The following is a 25,857-nucleotide window of genomic DNA, read 5'->3' on the forward strand; positions in this document are numbered from 1 at the left end:
AAGAAAATGGCACATACCTCCTTTGTTTGTTGGGAGGATTGAATTAAATAATCCATTTCAGGCTCTCGGCACAATTCCTGGCACATGAGAAGCACACAAAGTATCTTCCTTATTATATTATTTAGAGAAGTAGGTTGACCCACATTTTTCTTCAAATTTCATTAAACCATATTCATTCTACCATCCCTCCACCTACCCAAGCCCGGGCCCCACCGAGCAAACCCAGGAATTGTTGTTTGTTTTTTCTTGAATTGAAGTGTAGTTGATTTACAGTGTTGTGTCAATTTCTGCTGTACAGCAAAGTGACTCAATTGTACATATATAGACATTCTTTTTTTTGTGTGTGTGGTACGCGGGCCTCTCACTGCTGTGGCCTCTCCCGTTGCAGAGCACAGGCTCCGGACGCGCAGGCTCAGCGGCCACGGCTCACAGACCCAGCTGCTCCACGGCATGTGGGATCTTCCCGGACCGGGGCACGAACCCGTGTCCCCTGCATCGGCAGGCGGACTCTCAACCACTGCGCCACCAGGGAAGCCCTAGGCATTCTTTTTTTAATATTCTTTTCCATTATAGTTTATCCCAGGAGATTGGGTATAGTTCCCTGTGTTCTACAGTAGGACCTTGTTGTTTATCCATTCTAAATTTAATAGTTTGCGTCTACCAACCCCAAACTCCTGGGAATTGCTTTTGAACCCAGTTAAGGTCCTTGACGTCCTGTATGTTCCCAAAAGTGTGGTGCAGAACTCTTTTGAAATTTTGTTGCAGTTTCTGCTTTTTCTGGTCATCGGGATAGATGACCACACACAGGTGGCCTTGTGTTCTTTCCCAGGAAGCCCATGGGCCAGTGTTGCAGTTACAGGTTTAGGTTCTCTGGGGTAAGGTGGGGTTGGGCACCTCTGGGCAGCTGATGCTGGCTGTAGCATCTCCTCTTTTCCAGGAGGTTCCCTCAGGGCTGATCCAGCTCTGTTGGAGGGTGGGCAAGTCTAGGAGAAACATTTTTGGGAATTCCCTGGTGGTCCTGTGCTTAGGAATCTGCGCTTTCACTGCTGAGGGCCGGGGTTCAATCCCTGGTCGGGGAACTAAGATCCTACAAGCTGCTTGTGTGGCCAAAAAAAAAAAAGAAAAAGAAGAAGAAACATTTTTGAAATTGTTTACGTTGTGACCTACCTGAGACAAATTAGCCATTCATAATCATCAGGCCCTTGTAAGGATTCATGGCTGTGGGTCATCACACAAAGACAGAGGTAGGTGAGTTTGTTCCATAACAACATCATCTATCAAGCAGGTGGTTACAACACAGGTAAGTCTCAGAGAACTGTCACACCTACAAATATTTACTAGCGAGCTGGCAAATCCTGGTCGTGGAGCCTGTTCTGTAAGTTCCATGAAACGGCAGCTCTGTTTTCTGAGACATACCATCCAGGACCTTGCATGAGAAGTTTGCCTAAGGTGGGCTCCATGATATCCTAGCAGGAGGATTCGGCAGACGTGGTCAGGACCGGGTGTCTGGAAGCCTGGACACAGGACTGCGTCTGGAACCTTGGGCTCTGTTCCAAAGTACGCAGCAACAGGCTTGCAGGGGCAGGAGGGTCCCAGCAAGGCCACGATGTTGGAAGCCGTTCCTCGTGGCTTCACCCCAGTCATTTCACCAAATTCAAGTCAGTTATAAAACCTATTATGCTAATTATCAAAGCCCCACAGTGATCAGAGAGAAAGCTAACTGAAAGGCCTAGAGATTTCCTCACTGGAATATGGGCTCCTGATTAGTCGTTCAAGCTAAGTAAAGACCCCTCAATTGAAACCCCAGTTAAGAATGGTGAAGATCAGGGACTTCCCCGGTGGTCCAGTGGTTAGGACTTTGCCTTCCAATGCAGGGGGTGCGGGTTTGATCCCTGGTTGGGGAGCTAAGATCCCACATGCCTCGTGGCCAAAAGAACAAAACATAAAAAAAAAAACAAAACAGAAGCAATATTGTAATAAATGCAATTAAGACTTTAAAAATAGTCCACATCAAAAAAATCTTTAAGAGGGCTTTCCTGGTGGTGCAGTGGTTGAGAGTCCGCCTGCCGATGCAGGGGACGTGGGTTCGTGCCCCGGTCCGGGAAGATCCCACGTGCCGCGAAGCGGCTGGGCCCATGAGCCAGGGCCTCTGGGCCTGCGCGTCCGGAGCCTGTTCTCCGCAACAGGAGAGACCACAACAGTGAGAGGCCCGCGTACCGCAAAAAAAAAAAACTTTAAGAAAAAAAAAGAATGGTGAAGATCAAAATTCACACACACACACACACCACCTTTGCTGAAGTACTTAAAAGTAAATTACAGACCGTATAACAGCTTACAGCCCTTCAAATGCCTTTTGTTGAAAATTTGTTTTATTGAAGTATAGTTGAATTACAATGTGTTAATTACTGCTGTACAGCAAAGTGACTTGGTTGTACACATATATACATTCTTTTTCATATTCTTTTCATTATGGTTTATCATAGGATATTGAATATAGTTCCCTGTGCTATACAGTAGGACCTTGCTGTTTATCCCAAATGCTTTCTGTGCTATCCAAATCAGAAAAAAAAAAAAGGCACTGCTTACATTTAGCTACCAATTAAAAGAACTAGCCACAAAATCAGAGAATGAAGGTCACATCTGGGCTCAGTCTTGTGCCCCATAAGGTAGCTGGCTGCCTGCATGACCCTCATCACTCGGTCAGCTGACCTGCCGTCTCTCCAAGTGTCCCCAGAATGACTACACATTAAGATGTGGAAAACTCTAGGGGCCTTTGAAAAGGTAGAGCTTGGGGCCTTAACCATCTGCTGCAATGGCTCATGGGAAGCTGATGGGGGAAATGTCCTGAAAAAGGAGCCTGGGGGAGATAGTCCCTGCTCACGGAGGAGTCATGAATGAAAAGAGGAGGCTAGAGCTAACCAATTCGACAACCTAGAAGAAATGGACAACTTTCTAGAATCATAGGGCCCACCAAAACCAAATCAAGAAGAAATAGGTAACTTGAACAGATCAATCAGTAGAAGTGAAACAGAAAAGGGGGCAGCCTGGCAAGACAGAAAGCTTGCAGAACGTGACCACTCAGTTCCAGCCAAACACCACAGAGGAAACTGTGGTTTCACCTTCACTCCCACCAGCAAAGGCTGAGTGGGGAGCCTAGACTACTACCCTTCCCAGGTTTGGGGTAATGAGACACCTCCTGGGGTGGTGTCAGAGGAAGTCCATCAGAGAGTCAAAACTTTCACCCCTGCCCAGAGGTAATGAGGTCACCCGTCCTGGTCTCATTAGGGGACACACAGGGAGAGTAAAAAGGCATCCCTGTGCCTCCCACCCAGGGAGGTATCAGGGAGGACTAGTGGGGGCCTAAACTCCCACTCCTGCTCTACAGTAACAGGGATCCCCTCTCCCCCAGGTGTCAGGGGAGAAACAGTGGAAAACCTGAACTTCAACCCCAGGGCAGTGTCAGAGGGGCCTGCTAAAACAGAAGATTTAAATAAGATCCAATATTACTCAGCCATAAAAAAAGAAAAGAATGAAATAATGCCATTTGCAGCAACATGGATGGACCTAGAGATTGTCATACTAAGTGAAGTAAGTCAGAAAGAGAAAGACAAATATCATATGATATCACTTATGTGTGGAATCTTAGAAAAAAATATATACACACACACACAAATAAATAAGACCCAGAGTTTCCCATCATAATACCTAAAATGTCCAGGCTTCAGTGGAGAATCACTCATCATACCAAATACCAGGAATATCTTGACTTGGATGAGAAAAGACAATCAACAGGCCAATACCAGCTTTACACAGACGTTAGAATTATCTGACAAAGATTTTAAAACAGCCATCATAAATATTCTTCAAAGAGCAATTACAAACATGCCCCAAATAAATGAAAAATAGTCTGAGTAAAGAAATAGAAGCTATAATGAAGAACAAACTGGAAATTTTAGAACCAAAGCCACAATTACCAAAATGAAAACCTCATTGAATGGGCTCAACTGAAGAATTCAGGGACAGAGGTAAGAATCAGTGAACCAGAAGGTAAAACAATGGAATTTACCCAATCTGAACACCAGAGAGAGAAAAAATGAACAGAGCCTCAAGGACCTGTGGGAAAACACCAGGAGAGGAGGAAAAGAATGAGGCTAGAAAAATATTTATAGAAATAATGGCTGAAATATCCTCAAATTTGGCAAAAGACATAAACTGACAGATTCAAGAATCTGAGAGATCCCAAACAGGAAAAACTCAAAGAAATCCACACCAAGACACATTACAGTCAAACTTCTGAAAACTAAAGACAAGGGGAAAAATGTGAGAGCAAGGAGAGAGAGAAACACCTTACCTATAAGAGAGAAACAAATGGAGTAACAGCAGATTTCTCACCAGAAACCATGGAAGCCAGGAGAAAGTGGCACCACATTTTTCAGGTGCTGACAGAAAAGAACAGTCAACCCAGAAATCTATATCCAGTGAAAAGTCCCTTCAGGAATGAAAGGGAAATCAAGACATTCTCAACTGAAAGAAAACTAAGAAAATTTTAAACTAGCAGAACTGCTCCAAAAGCAGGGCTAAAGAAAGTTCTCTAAACAGGAAGTGATAGAATATTGGAACATCAGGAAAGAAAAGAGAACAGAAAGAGTAAAAATATGGGTACATATCATAGACTTTCCTTCTCCTCTGGAATTTTCTAAATTTTGTTTGACAATTGAAGCAAGAAATGTAACACTGTCTGATATGGTTCTCAGTGTATGTAGTGGAAATATTCAAGACAATTCTATAATGGGGAAGAGTAAAGGGAAGTAAAGGGAGGTGAAGTTTGTACACGTCACTCAAACTGGTTAAATCTTGATATCAGTAGACTGTGATAAGTTATGCATATAAAGGAGTAGCACAAGAGAGACTTTTGTAGTGATTAAATACTTCTATATCTTGATTGCAGTGATGATATGAGTCTACACATGTGGTGAAATGACACAGGACTACACACATTTTACAATAACGTAGATATTCTGGGTTTGATATTGCATTGTGTTGCACTATAGCTGCAGAAGATGTAACCATTGAGGAAAACTGGGTGAAGGGTACACAGACTTCCTTGTACTATCTTTACAACTTCCCGTGAATGTATAATTATAGTTGCCCTTCGGTATCTATGGGAGATTGGTTCCAGTACCCGCTGCAGACACCAAGATCCATGGATAATCCAATCCAATCATTGGCCCTCAATATTTGGGGTTCCACATCCTCAGATGCAACTAACTGCGGAAAGGGTAGTACCGTACCTACTATTGAAAAAAACTGCCTATCATTGGAGCTGTGCAGTTCAAACCCATGTTGTTCAAGGACAGACTGTATTTCGAAATTAAAAGTTTTTTTACAAAGTGAATATGGGACATCATGATAACATATGAATGGAAGGCAGCAGACATTCTTAAAAATGAGAAGGTTATATCTTTTTTAAACATCTTTATTGGAGCATAATTGCTTTACAATGTTGTGTTAGTTTCTGCTGTATAACAAAGTGAATCGGCTATATGTATACATATATCCCCATATCCCCTCCCTCTTGTGTCTCCCTCCCACCCTCCCCATCCCACCTCTCTAGGTGGTCACAAAGCACCGAACTGATCTCCGTGTGCTATGCAGCTGCTTTCCACTAGCTATCTATTTTACATTTGGTAGTGTATATATGTCAGTGCTACTCTCTCATTTCATCCCAGCTTACCCTTCTCCTTCCCCGTGTCCTCAAGTCCATTCTCTATGTCTGCATCTTTATTCCTGTCCTGCCCTTAGGTTCATCAGAACCTTTTTTTTCTTTTTTAGATTCCATATCTTTGTGTTAGCATACGGTATTTGTTTTTCTCTTTCTGACTTACTTCACTCTGTATGACAGACTCTAGGTCTATCCACCTCACTACAAATGGCTCAAATTCTTGAGAAGGTTATATCTTAATCAGGACTTTTGGGGCTGTAAGTGACAGAAATCTGAATCCAGCCAGTTTAAGCAAACCAGAAACTTACTAGCTCACATAACTTCATCTCTTAGTTTTTCTTCTCTCTGTGAAGTGACCTCATTTTATCCTGTAGTAGCCAACAGCCTTCCTTCAAGGGACATGACTAAAGAGTAGCCATCTTAGAGCTGTAGATCCAAGAGACAAGGGGTTGTCTGTCTCTCTCTCTCTCTCTCTCTCTCTCTCTATTATCTTTACCTATCTATCTACCTATCTCTATCTATATATCTATCATCTATCTCTATCTATCATTTATCTCTATCTATCATCTATATCTATCTATCTACCTATCTATATCTATCTGTCATCTATCTCTATCTATCATCTATCTCTATCTCTATCTAGCTAGCCATCTATACCTATCTATCTACCTATCTATATCTATCTATCATCTATCTCTATCTACCTATCTATACCTATCTATCATCTGTCTCTATCTATCTCTATCTATCTACCTATCTAGCTAGCCGTCTCTATCTATCTATCTATCTAATCTATCTAATCTATCTACCTACCTACCTGTCTATCTACCTACCCATCTACCTATCTATTTATCAACATAAATGCAACACCCCAGGAAAGGACCCTGACTGACCTGTCCTGTCACATGCCCATCCTGGGCCCATTACTGTGGTCAGGAGGTGGGCTTATTGTGACTGACAGCCTGCCCCTCCCCTTCCCCACCCACCAAATGGGAGGGAAATGCTGTTAGCAGAAGGGAGAAATGCTGGGTGGCAAATATATTAGATGTCCACTACAGAGTATCCAGTTGTCTTACAGGGATTATAGAAGTGAGGGGATGGTAAGGTTTTGAAAGGAGAGTAAATAGGGTTCCTGGACCTAATTCCGTGTGTCTGGAGGCTTACCCACACGAGCAAGCAATTCGTGGATGCCAGCAGCTTGTCTGAGAATGCAACTCAATTCTGACACCATCTACCCTGGGATAGAATCGGATTTCACAGGTAAGGGGCTCAGTCCCACAGGACCACCCTCTATTACAGATGCTGTCGCAAGCTTGGGTTGTTACCTGTACTTCTAACCCACTGGTTATAAATCAGAGGTTCCCCCGACCCCCTCTTTGGGTTCAATTAATTTGCTAGAATGGCTCACGGAACTCAGGAAAACCCATTTACTGCCTAGATTACTGATTTATTATAAAAGGATGTTGAAGGATACTAGTCAACAGCCAGATGAAGAGATCCATAGGATGAGGTCCTGAACAAAAGAGCTCCTGTCCTGGTGGAGTGTGAGGCCAGCACGGTGGCACGTGGAGGTGCTCTGATTTCCCCATGTGGAAGCTCTCCAAAAAAAAAGAGCCAGAAAACTGTCTTTGGGTTTTGTTGTGTTTTTTTTTTTAATGGAGGCATCATTACATTAGTCATAGTTGACTAAATCATTGGCCACTGGTGATTGATTCAACCTCCAGCCCCTCTCCCCTCCCCGGAAATCAGGGAAAGTTCCAACCGTCTAATCACAGGGTTGGTTCTCCTGGCAACAAGTCCCCACTTAGATGCTTCTAAACATCACCTCATTCACATGACACGTTTATCACTCTCAACACAGGAAATTCCAAGGGTTTGAGGAGCTGTAAACTTGGAAATGTGGCCGAAGACCAAACATAGATGAAAAACATATTTTTGTCCTCTGAATGACCAAATATATATTTTTTTATAAATCATAGTATCGCAGAGAGAAAGACCACAAAAGACATAAAACAGGGCACAAAAGAGGTAGGAGGGTAAATATCAGAAATGGGAAAGGAAGCAGCAGGGCTGGCAAATGGCTCCAGGTCAAAGGTCCTTCAGGCCCAGGACGGGAACCCATCCAGCTTTCAGGGAGGTATTTAAGATAAGAGTCAAAAGAGTTCCTTGGAACTTTGAAGAATTTTTGTGAATTCTCTTTTGGAATTCAGAAACCCAAGCAAGTTGTAGGCAGACAATAAATGTGAACGATTTAATTTCTGGTTAGAGGAAAGACAAGGTGAAAACCATAGGAAACTGTTTTTGCTTCACGGACCAGTCTTCAGATAACACAAAGCTGAGAGCCAAATCAGATGGATAAACAGGCAGAGAAATAACAACAATAAAAGGAAGAAAGCAGAGGGGAGAGGGTGGAGTGATGTGAGCCTGTGTCACTGGAGGAAACACGGTGAAGGCCACCTGGTGTGAGTTTAATTCTTGCATCTCACAGTTACCTGTATCAGAGAAAGAAGATGCCCCTGGACCGTAGATCCCACAGCCTCTAAGGGGAGGCCGGGTATACAATACTCCTATTAAATGACTTGGCTGGAGGGCTCGACACGCTTTCCAGAAACTCCCAGGTGCTCAGGGCTTCATTGTGAAGCGGTAGCTATAAAACCCCCCACCTGCATGAAATTATAACCGGCAGGATCAACGACTTCCTCTTCTTTTTTGTTTTTTTGGGGTTGTTGTTTTTTTTTGCTCTGAACTATGTGTTTACAAACAGAAGTATAAATAACAATTACCTGCCTACCGCGCCAGACATTTTCATCTCGTTGGATCACCCCAGCAGCCCTTCGAAGGGGGTCATGTGATTATTGCCACCTGCAGAGGAGGGCACTGGGGTGGAGAGCCCGTATTCAAATGCGGATCTGATGCCAGAGGCTGCCTTCTCAGCTTCTTCCCCAAGGCTTTCTGCTGAAGAGGCATCCTAGCTATTTACCCCCAATGCACGTGAATCTGCTTTTTCACCTGTACACAACGGGCACTTTCTTGAGGCAGGGGGTAAATTAAGGAACACTTTGCAATGCTTTAGGATATTTTCATAACAAATAGAAGCTAAGTCCCAATGATTTGCTGTTGTTATCAAAACAGAGATGAACAGTCTGAGTCAGACGGTAATTTCTTTCCAACTTGGCTTCAGCGCCCATTGCTAAGTAATTTCAAAAGTGGGCCAAAGGCGTGAGAATGACTTGAGTGATGTCATGATTAGGCAACACGAGTACCACCCTGGGAGGCTGAGACCTGGATTCTAACATGGCGCTTACTTCTTGCCACCCCTCCTCCACCCACCCATCCATCCAAGTTCAGATTAAGCGAGTTGCTCCCCGTTTTGTGGTTTTTATCTCCTAGCCTTGCAGCTGCCTGACACACTCTCATCTTTCAGGCCGAGCTGCCAATTTTCCATTCCGGGTTCCAGAATTCAGACAAAGAATCACCCTCCAAAATGATGTCGGAGGTTTTTTTTTTTCTCTCTTTCGGCATCAGTGTTTTTAATGGAAACCTGATTCACTTGTCACCAAAAAAAAAACCAGAGTGCTGCATCAGAGGATTTGGACAAAACCTCCGTCCCGGGATCCTATTTCTGAGCACACAGCTGATCACCCTGTGTGCTGAGAAGAAGGCGTCAGAGAAAAGCCCAGAAAGGCTGCCCTTCCCAGGGGTTGGATGGAGGTTTTCTGAAGCCCCAGGGGAACGTTCTTGAACAGACGATGTCCTGACACATGAGAGCACCTAACTGTGTCAGTTCTGGGAGGTTCACCATCTCTAGGATGAAACATCCACAATTCAACAGTATCAGACATAACAATATTAAGATTCAAAGTGTTCTGAATACATACATACCATCTTCTTGATTGTTCTCAGAGATTGGCTCTGCCACTAACCAGCAGCTGGTCAAACTATAGATTGGGAAAGATTTTAGGAATCTCTACTTCATGGGTTTTAAACGAGAGAAGGGACGTGGATCAGAGATCTGGCCCACAGAAAGCCGTAGAAAGAGGTAGCTCATGGTGGGAACGCTCGTTCCAATTGCCTGCATCAAAAATCTGTTTCTACCATTTACTAGGTAGGTGAGTAGAGTTAGTGACTCGACCTTTCAGTTTCCTCATCCAAAATGGGGTGGAAATGATGACAGTAGCATCTCCTCATAGAGCTGTTTTGGGTATCCAATGAGTTAATGTGTGTGAAGCATCTAGAACCATCCTAAGCACGTAATATGTCCTTTATAAGTGTTTTCTACCGTTCTTATAGTAAGTGTCCAATAGATGGTTTGTAGAAATGTATTATTTGGGGAAGAGTGGTCCCTTTTATGTAATTCTATACGTGGTCTTTAACCCTACAGGTTAGCATTTATTTTTGAAAATGATAATGTTTCTTTTTTAAAAATTTATTTATTTACTTTATTTATTTATTTATTTATGGCTGCTTTGGGTCTTCATTGCTACACGCGGGCTTTCGTTGCGGCGAGAGGGGGCTACTCTTTGTTGCGCTGCGTGGGCTTCTCATTGCGGTGGCTTCTTTTGTTGCGGAGCACGGGCTCTAGGTGCGCCAGCTTCAGTAGTTGTGGCACGTGGGCTTAGTTGCTCCACGGCATGTGGGATCTTCCCGGACCGGGGCACGAACCCGTGTCCCCTGCATCAGCAGGCGGACTCTCAACCACTGCGCCACCAGGGAAGCCCCCCACGTTAGCTTTTTATTATTTTTTAAAAATTTTTATTGGAGTATAGTTGATATACAATGTTGTGTTAATTTCTGCTGTACAACAAAGTGAATCCGGTATACATATATCCACTCTTTTTTAGATTCTTTTCCCATATACAGCATTGCAGAGTATTGAGTAAGAGTTCCCTGTGCTATACAGTAGATCCTTATTAGTTATGTATTTTATATAGAGAAGTGTGTATATGTCAATCCCAATCTCCCAATTTATCCCTCCCCCCCATCCCCTCGGTAACCGTAAGTATGTTTTCTACATCTGTGACTCTATTTCTGTCTTGTAAATAAGTTCATTTGTACCATTTTTTTAGATTCCACATATAAATGATATCATATGATACTTGTCTTTCTCTGTCTGACTTACTTCACTCAGTACGACAATCTCTAGGTCCTTCCAGGTTGCTGTCAATGGCATTATTTTGTTCTTTTTTATGGCTGAGTAACATTCCAGGTTAGCATTTTAGATAGGTACCTACAGATGGCCTCAGATAGACATGGTCATCTTTGCCAGTACATGGAATAAGCACATGGAGGAAAAAAAGATAAATAATATTTACTGAGCATCTACTATGTGCCAGATACTTCACATGTATAGACTCAACCAATCCTCACGATAACCCTGAAGGTAAATGTACTATAGTGAGCATAAATGCACTGAGAAGTAATTGACTGCAAATCGTGATACAGGAAGCAACAGGCCAGGATCTGAAGACCATCTAACTCTGAAAGTCCACGTCTTCCCCCTACCTCCTGCCTTGGGAAGGAACTCAGACCGAAGATCTATCACCCCCTGCTCAGTGATGTCCCACTTCACTTTTAACAGGAGGCAGTGTCCTCCGCTCCACGTTAGAACATTAAAGAGGCAGACACACCTGCTGACAATTCCCACTGAAGTGTGAATACCTGATATGAGGTCCTTTCCTGATACCAGATTTGGTATCAAAAGGGCACTGGTCCCAGAAAAGGGAGGCCAGATCAAATCTTCATCACCACTTCATACTTTCCTGGTCAGTGCTACTTGCTCTGGAAAACTCTAATTTTTAACGTCTGCCACTTATAGGGTTGGCAGACTTTAAAATATCTATTATTTTTTAGTATGCAGTATTTGGGGCATACTAAAAAATTACTTGTTCTTTAATCTGAACTTAAGTTTAACAGGGTAGCCTGTATTTTACCTGGCAACCCTAGTTCTTGGACCTGAAAGCTTTCCACTGAGATCACACAGACAGAAGGGATAAAGATACCATCACAAAGCGTCCTGACATCAGAGAAAGAGTCCCAGTGCCTTCCTAACCCACAAGCTTAAAATGAACTTTGAGCTACACTCATGAACGTGTACACTGGGCTTGGCAACAGCCTGTCCCCAGGGTCCCCAGACCTACTGACCAAGGGAGTGGTTACCAGGTGGTAGTGCGGGCATGAGGAGGAGGGGCAAGATGGGTCCTCACACTCTGCGCTTTTTTATTTTTATTTATTTATATTTTTTTGCGGTACGCGGGCCTCTCACTGTTGTGGCCTCTCCCGCTGCAGAGCACAGGCTCCAGACGCGCAGGCTCAGCGGCCATGGCTCACGGGCCCAGCCGCTCCGCGGCATCTGGGATCTTCCCGGACCGGGGCACGAACCCACGTCCCCTGCATCGGCAGGCGGACTCTCAACCACCGCGCCACCAGAGAAGCCCTGTGCTGCTACTCTTGACCCTCGCTTGGTGCTGTTCAGGGGGAGATGGAACAGGCGGCCCCAGCTCGCTCTCCAACCCAGCCTCCTGCTTCTACTATGGCAGTGGTTAATCAAAGCCTTGACTGTGACTTTCACTGTTACTTTCAGTCCTAATCGGTTGTTCCAAAAGACACCTGGCAGTCCAGCTCTCTCCAGCTCAGCAGAGCTCTCTCATGCGGGATCTTAGTTCCCCGACCAGGGATGGACCCTGAGCTCGCTGCAGTGGAAGCCTGGAATCCTAACCACTGGACCACCAGGGAAGAGAGCCCCTCCAGCCCAGCAGAGCTCTTGACAACACTGGTCAGCCCAGTGGTCCTAGAAGCAACATGAGCTACGTGACTCATTCATTCATTTCTTCAGCACTGTAATGGGTGGGGCTCTGGCTGGGTGCCGGGTGTACACAGATGAGTGAGATCTGTTCCATCACTGACAGGAAGGTTACGCAGCTGTTGGGACATGTGACCCATGAATTATGACAGTGTAGTTAATTCTCCCATCAAGTATTTGCTGAAAGCTTAACTTCTCACTTGAGATCTCATATAGTCCTCAGGATGACTCTTTCAGATAAATTTTATGATTATCTTTACGAATAATTAAACCAAGGCTCAGAGGATGAAATATTTTGCTCAGGGCCCCACAACTGCTCAGTGACAGTCAGGATACAAACTCAGGACCTCATTTAACTTCAGTGCCCTCTCCTTCATCCCAGCTAGAGATATGTCCTCTTAGGACACATAAGACGGGGCTGATTCTTCTTGGGGTTAAAGAAGGAGAGGAATGCTATAATACCTCAGGACTTTGAAAAAATAAAGTGCTACGTATGATGGTTGCTGCTACATCGTCATCACAATTTACACTCTTAGCACTTCTTTTTTAAAAGTATAGTTGATTTACAATGTTGTGTTAGTTTCAGGTATACAGAACAGTGATACAGTTTTATATATATATATATATATATATCTATTCTTTTTCAGATTCTTTTCCCTTATGGGTTATTACAAGATATTGAGGAGAGTTCCCTGTGCTGTACAGTAGGTCCTTGTTGGTTATCTATTTTATATATAGTAGTGTGTATCTGTTAATCCCAAACTCCTAATTTATCCTTCCCCTCCCCTTTCCCCTTTGGTAACCAACCATAAGTTTGTTTTCTATGTCTGTGAGTCTATTTCTATTTTTTAAATAAGTTATTTGTATGATTTTTTTTAGATTCCACATATAAGTGATATAATATTCATATTAGAGTTTTTGTCTTTTCAGGATACATGCCCAGGAGTGGGATTGCTGGATCATATGGTAGCTCTATTTTCAGTTTTCTTAAGGGCCCTCCATACTGTTCTCCATAGTGGTTGTACCAATTTACACTCCCACCAAGAGTGCAGGAGGGTTCCCTTTTCTCCACACCCTCTCCAGCATTTACTGTTTGTAGACTTTTTGATGATGGCCATTCTGACTGGTGTGAGGTGATACCTCATTGTAGTTCTGATTTATATTTCTCTAATGATTAACCATGTTACTTTTAGTACTTTTAATAAGTAAGATAAAATAAAAGGTCCAAGTCATCTGTAAGCCATCATGCAAAGACCTGCGTCCTCCTTACAGTGGAAAGTTCCCTGCGGTCTCTGTCACCCACTGACCTCATCCACAGTCAGTTCCTCAGAGGCTGTACTGAGGACACAAATATTCAAGACAGTGGTGCAAATGGCCTTCTTCAGGAGGGATTTTGGAAAGTCCGTCTTTACATAAAGACCCATTAAACTCAATGACTCTCAAAAAACGCTTTCTCTTTAATGAGGTCCTTTAAGGATCAGACTCCTCTCTGGACATAAAAGAATCCATTTAACCCATCTCACCAGCTTGAAGGGAAAAGCAAAACATGGGTGTTGGCAGAATGCAGGGTGACAATACAGGGCGCAGCCCTCAGAGCCAGGAGGAGGGCAGAAGCCAGCATGATGTAATCACCTCCTCCCTAGAGCATTTCCTCTCAGTTTCCAATGAGGGTGAAGTTGTTGGCAAATATTTCAGGTAAGTGCTATCGTCAGGATCCATTCACTGGTGCTCTAGAGCGTGTTCCGGCAGAGACGGATGCCATGGGGCCCAGCCCTGGCCTGTGCCCTCCAAAGGTGGCGTCGGAATCTCACTGGTTTACTCCACCCCGACCTCTCACCCTTCTTCCCTTCCAGGCTGAAAAATGCAGCAGTTCACACCAACTCTGGAGGCCTTGCCCCTTGGCTTTGTTTCTGCCCCTGAAGCATACTGCAGCCACAGAGCAAATCCAATGTTCTTTTTATTTTATTGGAGTATAGTTGATTTACAGTGTTGTTAGTTTCAGGTGTACAGCAAAGTGAATCAGTTATACATATGCATATATCCAGTCTTTTTCAGATTCTTTTCCCATATAGGTCATCAAAGAATATTGAGTAGAGGTCCCCATGCTATACAGCATGTCCTTATTAGTTATCTATTTTATATATAGTAGTGTGTATATGTCGATCCCAATCTCCCAATTTATCCCCCCGCCCTTATCCCCTGGTAACCATAAGATTGTTTTCTACATCTGTGACTCTATTTCTGTTTTGTAGATAAGTTCATTTGTACCCTTTTTCTTAGCAAATCCAGTGGTCTTGTCTCAGGTCACCCTCAGACGGACATAAATCAGTTGGCCGCAGTGACTGTGACCCTTTTTCCTTAGATCTCAGTTCCTCCTGACTATAGAGGTTCAAGGTACAAACGAAAAAGACTGAATTTTATTCTGCCAGGTTCGATGGTAGCCACATCATAACCTCACTTAACACCAGCCTTCCCGGTTATCAGATAAGACTAGTACGTGCATTTATCGCCTGAAATTTTATAGAGTACTTTGTTTATTGCAGAAGGCTCCTAGAGGGCTACAGAGTGTCGTGCTGCTCTTATTGGCTATAGACCAGTAACAGCAATCATTGGAATCCCCATTCATTTGCATTCCTTCCTTAATAAACATCTATTGAGTGCCCACTGCATGCAGGGCCCTCTGCTGGATACCCACGGGGTACAGAGACACAATCCTTCCAGAACATACCATTTCCTACTGAAAGCAAGCCAAGCAGAGTACAGGAGGGGAGGAAACTAAGGTCCTGGGTGGTGTGTCCTGTTGGTTCCACAAAACTTGACACTGTGAATAAACACACAAGGCTGATGCTGAGGCAGGTCCCTCTTTAGCCATGTGAGAGGCAAGGCCCTGGCAAGCCCCCAGTTACCCCTCATTGGGCTTTAATGCATGCAGGTCATTTGGTGTCTGCCAAAGGCCGACAGAGTTAATTTCAGGTCTGTGGGCACTTTGGGGCTTTAAGTGCAGTCATTTAAAATTCATGAGAGGCAAAGGAGAAATAGCTGGCTCTCCAGCCTTACTGGGCGGCCTTACTGATCCCTTACTGGTAAGGGATCAGAGGAGCCACGCCCTAGTGGGGCTGGGGAGAGTGATGACTCACCCTGAGCCATTAGGCAGGGCAGGAAACAGCTGATTCTAGGCGGGGCCTGCATCCCCCGGTGGACAGGTTGCATTAGGATCTTGGCAGGAGCTTAACTGCAGCTCTCCGTCTTTCCTGGGTTCTTCCTGGGAATTTGGGGAAAGAGAGTCGAGCATTAGGATGTGCTAAGCTAGACAAACAGGAAGGAAACGTGGGGTTTTGCCAGCCATCACCTTAAAGTAGGTGACAGCAAATCTGAACTGTGGAGCCTCTCAGGGAGATAAGTGGAACCAAGAGAAGCACAGGACAAACAAGTAACCCTTTCCACCCCTCTGGCTTTGGAGCTCAGAGCACCTGGTAAGAACCCCCAAAGCTGTAGTTTTCCGGGAACTGCCAGCAGCCTGGAGAGACCCTCTTGTGTGAGTTCCGTGGAACCTTGGCTTGGCCATGGTGACCTTAGCTTACTTCCATTCTCTGCATCTCGAAAATCCTCATCTGTAAAATGAGGTTAATAACATAAGCCACCTGTTGGGTTGTTTGTGAGGGTTAATGAATCAAAACGTATGAGACACCTAGAACAAGGTATGAGACACCTAGAACAAGGTATGAGACACCTAGAACAAGGTATAGCTCAGAGTAAGGGATTAGTCAATGCTTGGCTCTTTTGAGGGGATCAAGAGGAAGGAAGGCATGGGTCAACACCAGCAATTGGTAGGGATGTTGATTGTTAAATTATGGCTGGAAGTAACCTTATGTTCTTCCTGGTGTTAATAAGCCACGGTAACACACCTTGCTGCAGGAGGTGACCCTGCACCTGGTAAACCCAACCTGGATACAGTTCTCTCCTTGTTCTAAACCCGAGGCTGTGCTTCCTTCATTGTCTAGAGCAATGCATCTCAAACTTGAATGGTGCATAAATCACCTGGCAGTCTTTGTAAACAGATTATGACTCAGTAGATTTGGGGGTAACTGAGACTCTGCATTTCTAACAAGCCCCTGATGAGGCCACTGCTGCTGCTTCACAGACTTTGAGTCCCCAGGATCTAGCTAGCACAGTCCAACAGAACTTCCTGTGATGGTGGAAATCTTCTATATCTGCACTGTTCAATACAGTAGCCGTGAGCCATAATCATATTTGCCTGTGGGGCACTTGAAATGTGATATTGGAAACTGAAGTTTTAAATTTAACTGAAGTGTAAATAACCACAAGTGGTTAGTGACTGCGGTACGGATCAGCACAGCTCTAGACCCTTGTGTCCAGGAGGTCAGGGTCATGAGTTGGATCCTCGTTAGAGTCACAGACAAGACTGTGTTCAGGACCACATATTATGTATTGGATGACAGTGGGAACTGAGCAAAAGAGGAAAATAGCTCTACCCAGACTGTCTGTTACTGAACCAAACTGGGGTCCGCTCACCTGCTGCCTGGCAACGCCAATCTACTGACACTGGGTTGTGGTGAAGGAACGTTCAGAGTTTATTGCAGGGTGCCAAGCAAGGAGAATGGGCAGCTAATGCTTAAAAGACCCCAAATCCCCAATGGCTTTCAGGGAAGGGTTTTTTGGTTTTTGGGTTTTTTTTGGCTGCGTTGGGTCTTTGTTGCTGTGCACAGGCTTTCTCTAGTTGCAGCAAGCAGGGGCTACTCTTTGTTGCGGTGCGTGGGCTTCTCATTGCGGTGGTTTCTCTTGTTGCGGAGCACGGGCTCTAGGCACGCGGGCTTCAGTAGTTGTGGCTTGCGGGCTCAGTAGTTGTGGCTCGCAGGCTCTAGAGCACAGGCTCCGTAGTTGTGGTGCAGGGGCTTAGTTGCTCTGCAGCATGGGGGTTTTCCCAGACCAGGGGTTGAACCCATGTACCCTGCATTGGCAGGTGGATTCTTAACCATTGTGCCACCAGTGAAGTCCCTGGGGAAGGGTTTTTAAAGGCAGCATTTGGGGTGAGGGTTGCAGCTTGTTGACTTTCTTCTGATTGGCTGGTGGTGAGGTAACAGGGCAATGTTTCAGGAATCTTAACCATCAACCTTCTGGTTCCAACCAGTCTGGGGTCTGTGTGCTTGCTGTCAGCATGTAGTCAGCATCCTCCACATGGGTGGGAGTCTTAGTTTCTGAAGAACAACTCAAAGAGATGCATAAGACTGATAAATAGATCTCTTGAGGAGGAACTCTGTTTTAGGTATCATTACTTTTTTTGCTCACCTCCTTTTCCTTTGTTTCTGTCAGCCTCACCTCCCTAATTAGTAACTGCTTGAGTCTGCTCTTTGGAACTCAGGGAAGGCCTAGGAGACTAAAGCCTTTTTCTACAAACAAGAAATGGGGGACACAGAGGGGCTTTTGTACCCGGGAGGGCCCCCACTGTGTCCTGCTCGATCTCACACCTACACACCCAGAAAATACAGTCAAAATATATGCTCTGGCGTCTGTAATTGTTGGTAAAAATAACCTTCCTATTTGCAGACAAACTTCCTGGCAGAGCTGTCTGATCAACTCCCTTCCTTCACCTCTGGACCTGGGGCTAGAACCACTGTTTATCATCTTTGTGTTGGTAAAGAAAAAATAAAAAGAAGGTACTTAATTAACATTGAATCAGTGATAACCTCAGCTCCATAATTTTAAATCCTTAGTTGTTTTTCCTGCATGTCTTCAGTGGGTGCCCTTGATATCCACACACATAATAGAAATAGACATTCTCTGAACTTAAAAAATGGAAAGTTGAATGAAATTAAATAGGTGAAAAGATCTTTCTCTGACTATATTGATAAATAATAATGTAAGAACTTGGACTGTTTAGTGAAGAGGAAGTTTCTTCTGGTTAAAAATTACATCCAAGTCTTTAGCTTTCTTCCAGGGTGTTCCAAATAATCTTTGATTCCTGCCAGCACTTTCTTGGATGTGGTTCACTTGTCAAACATCCTGGATAAATAGTGATGAGACTTTCACCCATATCGGTGACAAAAACTGACTCTGATCCAGAGCACGGAGCTGGATTCTGAATAGATGCTTTAAAGTGGATATGAAAAGAAAGGCAGCTCTGTGTTTCAATGCATCTTTATGAGAAATGTGCCCATGCTCTCACCTGCCTTGGATGTGACATGTAAGAGATCAATTTCAATTGTCTCTGAGTTACAGTACTGATTTTAGAAATGACATGGCATTTTTTTGACACTTTGCATTTTTAGCATGTGAATATTTGGAACTGTAGGCAACACTTTATACATAGGTCAAAGTAAAGAGCTATTGTATTAGCTATAGTTATATGTTATATATAACCACAATTATGAGAAATCCCTACTGCAAAAAAGAATACAAAATTGAATTTAATAACAACTAGGTCTTTAATGCTTACCTTAAATTTTTTTTTTTATTGAAGTATAGTTGATTTACAATATTGTGTTAATTTCTGCTGTACAGCAAAGTGACTCAGTTAGACACATGTAGACATTCTTTTTTATATCATTTTCCATTATGGTTTATTATCTTTTATTTTATGATACTAGGAAGTACTTTCTATACCTGCATTGCTTTTATTAAACATGTTATAGGAATGAGATATATTGAGAGATTATCCAATATATGCCCTCATACTATGCTACCAAGATATGTGTGTTGAATAAGAATGATTCTTTTTTTTTATAAATTTATTCTATTTATTTATTTTTGGCTGTGTTGGGTCTTCACTGCGGTCCGTGGGCTTCTCACTGCGGTGGCTTCTCTTGTTGCAGAGCATGGGGTATAGGCACATGGGCTTCAGTAGTTGTGGCACGTGGGTTCTGGAAGGCAGGCTCAGTAGTTGCGGCACACGGGCTTAGTTGCTCCACGGCGTGTGGGATCTTCCCGGACCAGGGATTGAACCCATGTCCCCTGCATTGGCAGGCAGATTCTTAACCAATGCACCACCAGGGAAGCCCCGATTTGATTCTTATTCAAGAACAAAACTGAGTTTCCTGCTGTAGTGAATAGTGAAAGGGGGACCTTTACAATCAACATCACATAGAAATTACAGTGGGATTAAACATTAAAATGCCTTAGAAACGGACTATAAAATATAAGAAGCTTGAACATTTTATTTATTATGACAGAGCACCTACTAGATTAACTCTCAGATGAGGAAGAATTCTAGTGGTCCGAGGAATAAAGGTGCATTTTTCTCTTTTCTTTTCTCTTTTTATTGCCTCCCCTATCCTTAATTTCCCTTTCTAGCTATCTCTTCTTCAGCTGTTAGAAAGGTTTTCTTTATTTCTTTGTCTATCCAATATTTTCTTCCACTGGAAAGATGTCTCCCCTTAACTGGCCGTCAGATGTACCCACGCAAGATGTGACAGAGAGATATAAACAACACACCCAGGATCCCTTCCCACAGGCAATTTAGACTGTATCTGGGGAGACAACCCTGCATGTACGAAGCGATGAGCAGATGTAAATATGTGATTGAAAACCACTCACCACTCACATAGAAAAGCTGGATTGTTTGACCACAAGAAGGAGAAGGGAAAAAAAATCTCCGTGAGGATTCGTGATGCAAGGCTAAGGGCTGGGATGTAACTGCAGGAAACAAGGCCAATATACTGAGCGTCTGGGAGAGGCTAAGCCTCTAAGACTAAAAGTTTATTTGGCAATAATAGCTCATTTAGGCAGAAGCAGTCTGGGCACAAGGCCACAAATGTGAGCGCTTCTGAATAAAAGCCCTTGACAAAGCCTGTATTGTACACTGTCGGGTACGGGCAGGCTAGTTCTGCTCTTCAGTGATACCTGGACCTACAAATGATAACCTGGACATCTGCTTAGAAGAATTAGAGAAGTACTTATAGGGATCACAAACTCAGGAGTAATGCAGGGACCTGGGATCTGGTGCCTGGACCAGAATCAAGCAGGGCTGGGTCATCAGGATCTCATCCAAGCTCTTCTGTGTCATTTGAAGATGCAAGTTCCTTTTGTTTCATTAATTGCCTTTCAGGGCAAGTGCTGGGTAATGTTTGGCCGGGTCTAAGTAAGGATACTTCTTTGACCATCAGCCTTGGGGAAAAGGTTGGACTAAACTTATGGCGATTTTACATAGTACTTTTGGAGTTGTATCTTGGCACTGTGAGTTGCATTCTCGATAAAGTGTGTTCTCAAAAGCATGTTGCTGAGGGTAAGAGAAGAAGACAGAAAATAAAAGCCCATGAACAGTCAAGGTCTTAGGAAATGCTACAGGAACTGACGAATAAGAAACAAGAGTTTGGTCTTGACAAATAATGAGACCGTAGAGAATAAACGAGAGAAAAATATTGAATGCTATGATCACTTAAGAATTTTTTTTTTTTTTAAGAATTTTTAAAAAAAATTCACGGCTATAAGTTAATGGGATCAAATCGAAAATGACCCATGTTGAAATCTACAAGAGCAGAGATAAGAAGATACAAAAACATCTTATTCTTCAAGTCTGAGAACTAAGGGGCACCAGTGAGACTGTGTCTGCATGGCAACACAAACAGATTTGAAAGGTTAAAAATTCACACAAACAATTATTTTCTTCACTCATGCAGATGCCTAGGGTGCTGCCTCTCCCACTGCATTGGTGAAGAGGCCTTTGTCTCAAGGGTCCTTGAGACTCAGTCTTTGTTGAGAACCCCTGGGGAATGGGGAGGAGCAAGTCGGGGCAGTTTAGAAGACAATCCTTTCTTTTTTATGGAACAGATTTTAATTTTTTTATTTTTGCGGTACGCGGGGCTCTCACTGTTGTGGCCTCTCCCGTTGCGGAGCACAGGCTCCAGATGCGCAGGCTCAGCGGCCATGGCCCACGGGCCCAGCCGCTCTGCGGCATGTGGGATCTTCCCGGACCACGGCACGAACCCGTGTCCGCTGCATCGGCAGGCGGAATCTCAACCACTGCACCACCAGGGCAGCCCTATATTTTTTTAATGTTATTTTTTTAAGGTTTCTAATCAGTTGACTTTACTTTTTTCATTAAAATTATTTTTTAAATTTATTTATTATTTATTTATTTATTTTTGGCCGTGTTGGGTCTTCACTGCTGCGTGCGGGCTTTCTCTAGTTGGGGCTACTCTTCATTGCGGTGGCTTCTCTTGCTGTGGAGCACAGAATTAAAATTTTTTTTTAAATTTTACATTGGAGTATAGTTGATTTACAATGTTGTGTTAATTTCAGGTGTACAGCAAAGTGATTCAGTTATACATATACATTTATCTGTTCTTTTTCAGATTCTTTTCCCATATAGGTTATTACAGGGTATCGAGTAGAGTTCCCTGTACTACAGTAGGTCCTTGTTGGTTATCTGTTTTATATATAGTAGTGTGTGTATGTTAGAAGACAGGACAATTCTTAATGCAACTAAGTATTTTTTGTTAGAGTCCCAGGATATGTCCCATATTATGGAGCCCTACCCAAGCACAATTTTCAGAAAGGATCCCTGGCTCTGTGTGACCCCCAAAGCTGAGAGCTCTCTATGTACTGCCCACCCTTCCCATATTGGGGCTATTTGTTACTCTGCGTTCCCATGGCCCAAGGCCGTGAGTGGTCAACGTGATTCTCTAGCCGGGTGAATATATTTGAAATGTGATTAAACAGAGAAAAAAAAAAAAAGAAATGAAAAGGCATCAGAACTCGGATTTAATTGTCGATTAATGAGAGAAAACAGTGATACTGGATTGATCAGGAGTATATGATCCCCAACTCAAACTAGCTAAAGCTAAGAGAAAGTTATTCCAGGGTACAAGTGTCTCATGGAGCCCGAGGAAAGAAACGAAGCTGGGTCTCAGGGAGGAAGGGATCCAGGCTCTCAGGTCCTGGCAGCATCCTGCTCCTGCTTGGTGAACATCTACCCCTTCCTTCCTTAACTCAGCCTGCCAGGTCCTGGATCCTACCTTAATCACGACCTCAGGAGCACAGAGGTCCCCTGCGGAGGTGAGCCTACTCTGTACCTTGCCCCAGAGACTTGAGATACATAAAGTGTACTACATCCTAATCTCTGCTACCTTACCTCTCACCAGGAATCCCAGGAACCTGCAAGGCTTCTGACCACACCCCTAAGGCATCTCAGGGCATTCGCTTCCTCTGCCAGCTGGGACCCTAATCACCCTTCAGGGACCAGCTGAAATCTGTAAAATCTTGCCCAACTGTTCTACCCCAAACTGGCCTTTCCTTCCTTTGTCTACACTGAGAAGTATGTTACTAATCTTTTAAATTTCTCTCCACAGTCAGCCTTGCCCCTAGTAGTGGCTTAATAAGTATGTACCACGTTGAACCAAACCAACACATCTGATCCGGCAGGTCCGTTCTTCCCAAGGTGGACCGCCAGCCCTCCTGGACACCTCACATGAATCATCCGACAATGACAGGTCTGGGGGTTGCCACAAAGAGCTTGTGCCCAAGTCAAACAAGGAGGTAGCTGGGACACATGAAAATCCATCTTTGTAGGTAGAAAAAGACGTAAAGTAATGACTCAGAGGAACACTGAAAAGACAAAGTCGTGTTACATCTTCTTTTCAACGTTCCCATTGTCCCTGTGTTAAATATCTAAGCACCAAGTTTTGCCCTTGAAATGCTGTACTGGCTCCCAGCTTGGTGACTTTTTTTTTATTGAAGTCTAGTTGATTTACAATGTTGTGTGAATTACTACTGTACAGCGAAGTGACTCAGTTTTTGACTTTTTAAAATGTTCTTTTCCATGATGGTTTATCACAGGATATTGAATATAGTTCCCCATGCTATACAGTAGGACCTTGTTGTTTATCCATCCTCTAGATAAAGTTTGCACCTCCCTATGTTCATAGCAGCACTGTTCACAATATCCAGCTTAGTGACTTTAAGGTACCGTTTGATCCCAACTTGATCAAGAGCCACCTCCCTCTTTGTCCAACTTCAAAGAGTAAGTAGGATGTAGGGAAAAGCATCTTTTTTTTTTTTCAAAATTTCTTCCTTTGAAATTTGTTTTTCTGTGATATCTGAGGGTTTCTAGTAAGAAATAGTAAGTCAAATAAGACAATCACAGAACGAAAGCTTAACCCCCATTTAGTAACAGTACAGGTTCACATGTATTCCTTGTGTTGTGCTGTATTTTTGTAAGTAAAAACAAAAAGACAATCAGCTCCAGTCTTTGCCTTCAGAATCCCCTCTCTTGGGACTTCCCTCATGGCGCAGTGGTTGGGAGTCCGCCTGCCAATGTGGGGGACACGGATTCGAGCCCTGGTCCGGGAGGATTCCACATGCCGCGGAGCAGCTAAGCCTGTGCGCCATAAGTACTGAGCCCACGTACCACAACTTCTGAACCTGCGAGCCACAACTACTGAAGCCCACACACCTAGAGCCCATGCTCCTCAACAAGAGAAGCCACCGCAATGAGAGGCCTGCGCACCGCAACGAGGGGTGGCCCCTGCTCCCCACAACTAGAGAAAGTCCACACACAGCAACAAAGACCCAACGCAGGTAAAATTAAATTTAAAAAAAGAAAAGAAAAGAAAAGAATCCTCTCTCATCATCTGTGCTTATCCAAACAGCTAGTGCTGTGTCTGTCCTCTTTCTTCTGGCCCACTTCCCATACACTCCCACCCAGACACCAGCCTCCAGCAGGTCAGCCAGTGCCCCGTAAGCTTAAAAGATTCATGAAAAAAGACAGCCATATACTCTCTCCCCTTGTCGGGTTGGGGGGCACTTTCCCTGGCAAGGACTCCCCAGGGTCGTGTTACCATCCACTTTAGCTACCATCGCCATTGTTCAGCCAAGGTTCCCCTACCAAAAGGCATTGTGCAAAAGGACTCGCTCTCCCATTTGGGTGCACACCAGGGCCTGGGTCTGTCAGTTCTCAGGGCTCCCTGGCACCGAATGCTTTACCTAGGGAGGCGGTGCCTCTCTGGTGGGAAGCAAAAGCCACCACTTGGCTCCTGACGACCGAGCCCAGAGCATCCTGGCTTGTCTTGGTGTCTAACAACTCGAGTTAAATTGCGTTTTATCCCTGAGACAACACTTTCAATATCATGGCGCTTTGCAGATAGTAAGTAAGCACAATATAAAAAAAATGGCAGCAAAGGGACATTTATGTTTTCATTTGGTGGAGTGGGTTTTTTTGGGTTTTTCTGTTTTTTGGTTTTTGTTTTGTTACTTTGGTTTAACCATAGTCCTCCGGTATTTAGAAAAGAACAAAACGGAGCAGTTTCCTGATCCACCTGATAAAAACCTCTGGGCCTGGGCTCTCTTCTATTGTCCATGGGATTGAGTTTTAGAGCCAAAACACTAGGTTTGAGTAGAAAAGAATGCGTTGAAAAAAGGCAAAGCAAGGTTCTATTTTTAAAAAATGAAACCTGAAATGGGACTTGAAAGAGGTTCCATGTGTAAAGTTGTCTAGGGAAAGTTTATTGAATTTTTATTCTTCATTTTAGTTTTGTTTTGGGCAAGAAGCAACCCAGAATTCTCTTCAGAATACGAATTTTGATACCATTAATAGCTGGACTCTGCATTCTCTATCTCCACCAACAAGCAGTCTTGTTTTCTGGCTGGTTGTAGCTTATTTGCATAGAGAATATGTTTTGTAGAGACCTTTGCTTACCAAGCAGAGCTCAAGAGTACTCACACTGTGTTTCTAGAATCCTCTTTTCAAAAAGTTTTTATTATCTATCTACCTATGGTCCCACGACGCGGCTTGCGGGATCATAGTTCCCTGGGATCCCAGGGATTGAACCTGGGCACCTGGCAGTGAGAGCGTGGAGTCCTAACCACTGGACCACCAGGGAAGTCCCTTTAATTTTTATTTTCGATTGGAGTGTAGTTAATTGACAATGTTGTATTAGTTTCAGTTGTACACCGAAGTGATTCAATTATACTTAGACATGTATCTATTCTTTTTCAAATTCTTTTCATGTCAGAAGATTGAGTAGAGTTCCCTGTGCTACAGTAGGACCTCGTTGGTTATCTGGAATCCTCTTGTCTTCCTTTTAAGGCCTGCTTGCTTCAAATTTCTTTTATACTGACTTTTTATTTCATGAGAAATACATGTTCATCAAAGAAAAAAATCAGAAAGTACAGGCAAGAAAAATCAAAATCACCTGTAAACCCACTCTTTAGGTAGGAGGATGTGGTAGGTATATCCTTCATATTTATAAACAGAGTAAGTTTTATTTGTTCTCATTTTTAAAAATTTTATTGAAGTATAATTGCTTTACAATGTGTTAACTTCTGCTGTACAGCAAAGTGATTCAGTTATACATATACATACAGTCATTTTTTTTTTTTTTTT

The 25,857-nt window shown here is 43.6% G+C and overlaps 1 protein-coding gene across 1 annotated transcript in view; it reads left to right on the forward strand.

Moving 5' to 3' along the window:
* Positions 1-14,067: 14,067 nt before the first annotated feature.
* KIF5B (kinesin family member 5B) overlaps positions 14,068-25,857 on the forward strand; it is a 77,964-nt gene continuing 66,174 nt past the window's right edge. The window contains exon 1 of the mRNA XM_024750075.1: positions 14,068-14,216. Within this exon, the coding sequence (XP_024605843.1) occupies positions 14,068-14,216 (149 nt within the window). The remainder of the gene's footprint in view (positions 14,217-25,857) is intronic.

The sequence above is a fragment of the Neophocaena asiaeorientalis genome, unplaced genomic scaffold (assembly GCF_003031525.2).
Source record: "Neophocaena asiaeorientalis asiaeorientalis breed wild unplaced genomic scaffold, Neophocaena_asiaeorientalis_V1.1 scaffold4, whole genome shotgun sequence".
Classification (NCBI taxonomy): Eukaryota; Metazoa; Chordata; class Mammalia; order Artiodactyla; family Phocoenidae; genus Neophocaena; species Neophocaena asiaeorientalis.